The sequence below is a fragment of the Nicotiana tabacum genome, chromosome 22 (genome assembly GCF_000715075.1).
Source record: "Nicotiana tabacum cultivar K326 chromosome 22, ASM71507v2, whole genome shotgun sequence".
Lineage (NCBI taxonomy): Eukaryota > Viridiplantae > Streptophyta > Magnoliopsida > Solanales > Solanaceae > Nicotiana > Nicotiana tabacum.
In genome coordinates, this window is record NC_134101.1 from 4648633 (window position 1) to 4655136 (window position 6504).

General features: G+C 42.1%; 1 protein-coding gene across 1 annotated transcript; it reads right to left on the bottom strand.

The window, feature by feature from the left end:
• Positions 1–5507: 5507 nt before the first annotated feature.
• Positions 5508–6260, bottom strand: LOC107818284 (uncharacterized). The gene has a single exon (XM_016644269.2). The coding sequence runs from the start codon at positions 6258–6260 to the stop codon at positions 5508–5510; it is 753 nt and encodes a 250-aa protein (XP_016499755.2).
• Positions 6261–6504: the final 244 nt, after the last annotated feature.

The window sequence follows — 6504 nt, forward strand, 5'->3', positions numbered from 1 at the left end:
GTCCTTCGCAGTTATCGGGTCTAGTGTTTCGTATACATCTTCTGTATGTATGTATATATGTTATGGGTAGATCGGAGCCCTGTTCCGATCACAATATATCCATTAGTAGAGGCATGTAGATATATACTGTCAGCTAGTGCAGTATGTTGGGCTTGTAGTCCTGGTATGTATATTTTGTTGGTTTGTGAGCTGTAGTAGTTATGACGGCCTTGTCGGCCTAGTTTTATATTGATGTCTAATCAGCGCTAGTTTCCGTTTAGTTTTATATTTTCCTTTGCAAAGTGTCTTTCAATGTGTCCCCATGGCCAAATTATGACATTATACGTTCAGAGTCCCTTAGTTGCAAGATGGTATGCTAGGTTAGGTGAGGCACCGGGTGCCCGTCTCGCCTCCCAGGTTCGGGGTGTTACCCACGGATGATGTATAGATTACAGAGGACTTGTCATACGAGGAAATTCCAGTTTCCATCCTAGACCGACAAATCCGCAAGCTACAAAATAAGGATCTAGCATCCGTGAAGGTTTTATGGAGAAGCAAGAATGTGGAAGAGATGACGTAGGAAGCGGAGGAAGAAATGAAGTCAAAATACCCCTACCTATTTCAAACTGAAGATATGGCTCGAGATGAGATGCTACAGCACAACTCTATTCAGGTGAGTAGGTCATCAGGTAAGCTCTTATTTCTTGACTTTCAGTATTTATGATTTACGGTTGTGTGAGGCAATGTGTTGCTATTTATAGACATTGGCCATGTGTGGCATGCATATTATATTTTCTAGCGGCATGCAGGTTGGTTTTAGTCTAGTATACGGAGGAGACTCTCACAAAATTTTTCCAAAGTCTCTAAGAATAAACATTCGAGGACGAAATTTCCTGGGGGGGGATTTCTGTTACACCCTATATTTTCGTACGTAAAAGTGCGTCGTGAGCAAACTAATGTAGGACCAAAAATGCGATCATCTTTGAAAATATATAATGTAAGTTAATCATGTTACATCGGAGGTTACAAATATTTAAGATCATGAACAACAAGTACAAAGAGGGTTGGAAGGTTCAAAAGCTAAAGGAATTGAAGAAAATAATGTTTCGTCGAAAGTCGACAAGTTGAGAATGTTATAACATGTACTTTTGGGGTGAGACCAGGGTATTTAACATGATAAGCAGGTTATGTTATGGGTTATGTTAGTCGTATAATAGTCGTGTATTATGTTTTAAAGTCAAGCGAGTGGTGGAACAAAAGTCGATAAAAATCATCACAAGTTACGTTAATAAGTTTTACTGAAACTTTGGGTCAAATGTAACTGCGATTTTCTCCTAATATACTTAGAGTTATAGGGTCTTCCACCCATCAAATTGAATATATATGAGTCTATTTACTAACTCATTAAACCGTTTGTCAATACGATATCGCAGTAGAGCGATAGGGGCGTTTTTGTGAGACTGCACAGACTGTCAACTACTTGCTTAAATGAAAATCCAAAATTGGGCCAGTTCGAGTCGTCCAAATATGGGCTAGTTTGGTTCGTCCAAAGAGGCCTTTTTAAAGCCCTATCTCCTTCATATATTAGACTGATAATAATACATAATAACCAGACATAAGATCTGCAAAAATCCTCCCAAAAATTGCCCACAAACCCTAATTGATTTTTTCTCCCTTTCAAGTTCTAATTGGAGGCAAAACCTAGAGTTTGAAGAACCAAGATAGGAGCTGAGTTATCCAACAAATAAGGTAAGTTTACTGCTCTCTTTCATCCATTTTATTCTGCTGTAAATGCATATTACATCGTTATATATTTGTAATAACTCACGGGACGGTGATCGGAAGCCGTGAGTTCGAGTTATTCACTTGTAGCGGACTATTTTGTGTTGCTGTTGGGCTGCGTGTTTTACTACTATTTTGTGAAGTTTTGGAGGAGGAAGGGTGTGTATAAATACCACATAAATGCAGGGTGGTGGGCTAGTCGTTTATTGTAATATTTTTGTTCTGTTTGACACTACTACGATGGTCGTTTTGTATATGAAGAGATTGAGGTGTGTTGGGCTGTTTTGTAGTATTTTGTGGTGTATACAAGGTTGGAAAATAATGTATATATGTTTTTATTGTTTCATTCTTGTATTGTTGGTGTTATCTTGAATTTGGAGGAAGTAAGTATTATAGGGGAGATGCTGCCCGTTTTAATACAAAATAAGCTTGTTGTTCGTTGTGCGATAGTTGTACCTTTTGTAACTTAATGATACTATTATTATCGTTGTTATATATTAAGGAGCGAAGAGGCGAATTCAACTTGGTGATTGGAAAGATTGTGATAAGGTATGTTAAGGCTAAGCCCTTCCTTCATTTTGGCATGATCTCGTAACTACATGTGTTTGATAACGAGGCATAAAGAGAAGTTCATACTCCCAAATTTATATACATTATCCTAGTCTCATAAGTTACAGTATTCTCCCTTATCAGGAATTTATATTCAACTGAGTATTGTCTTCTTCCAGTCAAGTGTGTAAAAGTGTGTGTGTGTGTGTGTGTGTGTGTGTGTGTGTGTGTGTGTGTGTGTATATATATATATATATATATATATATATATATATATATATATATATATATATATATATATATATATATACACACACACACACACACCACCATCGAGCTATAATCGGGGGCAGGCCCCTATTGGGCAACCTCTGATCAGATGGTAAGTTATATACCGAGCCTACTGTGGCCGAGCGCCTATGAGCGAGCCCAGGATGGCCGAGAGACAGAGCCTAGTATGGCCGAGCGCCTATGAGCGAGCCTACTACGACCGAGAAGATACATGTACTGAGCCTTATAGGGCCGAACATTTATTTTACTTACTATATTGAAGGAGTTGAGTCAGTATCAGCAGGTAAGTATATCTCCAGATCAACTTTGACTCCTAGTTACTTTCAGTTATTATAATATCAGTTCAGTTTGAGCTTTCAGTTATGTTATTACCTTACATACTCGGTACATTATTCCGTACTGACGTCCTTTTTCTGGGGATGCTGCATTTTATGCGTGCAGGTTCAGATAGACAGACGGGTAGACCTCCTCAGTAGGTGTTTCCCGAGTTCAGCCTGGTCCGTAAGCTCCACGTCCTTCGGAGTTATCGGGTCTAGTGTTTCTTATACATCTTCTGTATGTATGTATATATGTTATGGGTAGGTCGTGGCCCTGTTCTGATCACAATACATCCATCAGTAGAGGCTTGTAGACATATCCTGTCAGCTAGTGCAGTATGTCAGGCTTGTATGCCTGATATGTATATTTTATTGATTTGTCAGCTGTAGTAGTTATGACATCTTGTCGGCCCATCTTTATATAGATGTCTAGTCAGCGCTAGTTTCTGTTTAGTTTTATATTTTTCTTTGCAAAGTGTCTTGCAATGTGGTCCCATGGCCAAAATATGACATTATATGTTCAGAGTCCCTTAGTCGCAAGTTGGTACATTAGATTAGGTGAGGCATCGGGTGCCGGTCTCGCCCCCCAGGTTCGTGGCATGACAATTTCTGTAACCTTTGTTCCTTGATTTGGAAAGTCCATGTGACTTGGTTGACTACAAGTTGGGAATCACAACGTAGTATTAACCGTTTTGCTCCATACTTGAGTGCCAGCCTTAACCGTGTAATTTTGGCCTCATACTCGGCCTCGTTGTTAGTCATATATTTGGGCACCTTATGGACTGGCGAATCACTTCGCCGATTGGGATTTCGAGTACGAGTCCCAGTTCGGACCCTGGCACGTTAGACGCATCGTCGGTGTACAGGACCCAGAGGTATTGTGTTTGAGGAGAAACGTGGGCGGCTTCTCTTTTAACTACGGGCATTACTTTTGCGCTGAAGTTGACGACAAAGTCAGCAAACAATTGTGACTTTATTGCCGTTCGCGGTTGATATGTGATATTGTTCTCGCTCAGTTCGATGGACCATTTGGCCAACCTTCCCGACAACTCAGGTTTATGCAAAATGCTCATTAGGTTAAAAATCGTGACGACCGAAATGGGGTGGCACTGGAATATGGTATAAGATTTCGTGTAACTACGACTAAGGCCAGGGCCTATTTTTCGAGATAAGGGTACCTCGTCTCGGCATCGACTAATATTTTGCTAACGTAATAGATGGGAGACTACGTACCTTTATTTTCTCAAACCAAGACTGCGCTTACAACTACTTCGGATATAGCAAGGAAAACGAGGAGACGTTCCCCTGGCTCTGGTTTTGAAAGTAATGGTGATGATGAAGGTACACTTTCAACTCCTTCAGGGCCTGGACACACTCAGAAGTCCATTGGAAGTCGTTATCCTTTTTGAGTACGCTGAAAAATCTGTGACACCTGTCTGATGATCGTGAGATGAATCACGAAAGGGCGGCGATATGGCCTGTCAACCTTCTGAACCTAATTTTTGGTGGTCAAGTGTTCTGGTATCCCCTCGATGGCTTTGATTTATCAGGATTGACCTCGATTCCTCATTGTGATACCAGGAAACCCAGAAATGTTCCTGATGCCATACCGAACACGCATTTTTTGGGGTTTAGTTTCATTCCGTATCGTCTGAGTATGTCGAAGGTTTCTCTCAGATGGTCGATGTGATCTTCTTTCTTTTTGGACTTGACTAGCATGTCGTCTATGTAGACTTTCATTGTTTTGCCGAAGGGCATGACCTTGTAGCAGTACGTCCCCTGTTGAGTGACGAATGTGGTTATCTCCTGATCTTCTTCTTCTATGAGGATTTGACTGTAGCTTGAATAGGCGTCCAAGAAGCTCAATAGTTCATGCCCGGTCGTTGAGTCGATGAGTTGGTCGATGTGGGTTAATGGGAACGAATCCTTGGGGCATGCTTTGTTCAAATATGTGAAATCCACGCATATCCGCCATTTCCCATTCTTCTTTTTCACCATCACCACGTTGGCGACCCATTGGGGATACTTCGACTCCCTGATGGAGATATTTTCCAATAGTTTCTCCACCTCTTCTCGTACTGCATCATTAATCGCGGAGTTGAACTTACGCCTAACCTACCTCACCGAGGGGTATAATGTGTCGACGTTCAATTTATGCGTGGCGATTTCCTTCGGGATACCCGACATATTTGCATGGCTGAAAGAAAACAAATCTGCATTAGTAGTTAAGAATTGACAGAATTTACCTGGTTGCTGAAGTATACAATCGATGTAAGCTTTCTTGATGTGATCGTTGTTGTCCAATTGAACGGGGTCGAGGTCTTCTATGGACGATTCCGTAGCTTCGACCATGTCAGGGTCTATGATCTTGTCTTTGCTATCATCACATATCAACCTCGACCCTACTGATTGCTATGCCTCTTCTCCTTGGTCCTTCGCTTGTTGAGTGGTTGTGCAGTCTAGAGCGATGTGGTAGCATTCTTGGGATGTGCGTTGTTCCCATCTTATGCTGAATATCCCTTAGGGAGTCGGGAATTTGATGACCTGGTATAAGCTAGAGGGGATGTCCCTCATAGTGTATATCCATGGTCACCCTATTATGGCGTTGTACGTTGTGTCTTGGTCCATGATGTGGAATGTGGTTTCTAAAGTGACGCCACCAAGCGTGATTTCCCCTGAAGTTCGCTCAACTGCATTGTCAAAACCAGATAGCATGATATAACACGATATTATCTTATTTTCGAGTTTCATTTGTGCAAGTACTCGAGGATGGATAATGCACGCGCCACTTTCATCGTCTACTATAATGTGTCTCACATAGGTATCTAAAATTTGTAAAGTAATAACAAGGGCATGATAGTGAGGGAAAACCAAACTATTAGTGTCTGACTTATCAAAGATGATACTTTCTTCGAGTTCGTCGTACCATTCGTAGGTGATCGACTGTTTAAGCTTGTGGGTAGTGGTTAAATTTACGCTGTTGATAGAAGCATCTTCGCCACCGCCGATGATCATGTGGACGGTGCGGGTTGGTGAGGGCAGGTTCGGCGGCCCTTGATGTTGTTCGCTCCCTCTGCCAAAGTTGGTCCTTCCTCGGTCGCTCAACAACTCTTTGAGGTGTCCCTGTCGAAACATGTTTACGACCTCCTGCCTTAGGGTGATGCAATCTTCGGTTTTGTGCCCTGGTTCTTGATGGAACTCGCAAAGGGTATCCGATTTTCTGGTATTCAGATCTAACCTTAACTTTTGTGGCCACTTTACCTTTGTTCCGAGCTTCTCCAAGGCGTAGACTATTTCTCTAGGTGACACACAAAAGTTGTGAGCAGATAGCAAAGACGGCATACCTCTTTCGTTCCGATGAGTCCCTGTCCTTGATCTGGGTGGGCCTTCTTCATGGCGGGAGGGGGGACAATGGCCGCTCTAACATATGGTTGATGTCATTCCTTGTTGGGTCGTGAAGCAGCGAGGTCCCTTCTGGTATCATTTCTTCGATCTTTTCTGGATTCGGCATGTACAGAGATTAGTCGATGAGTTGGTCCATTGAGGTCGTCCTCGTCTGCTCCGACCTCGGCACAATATGCATTGT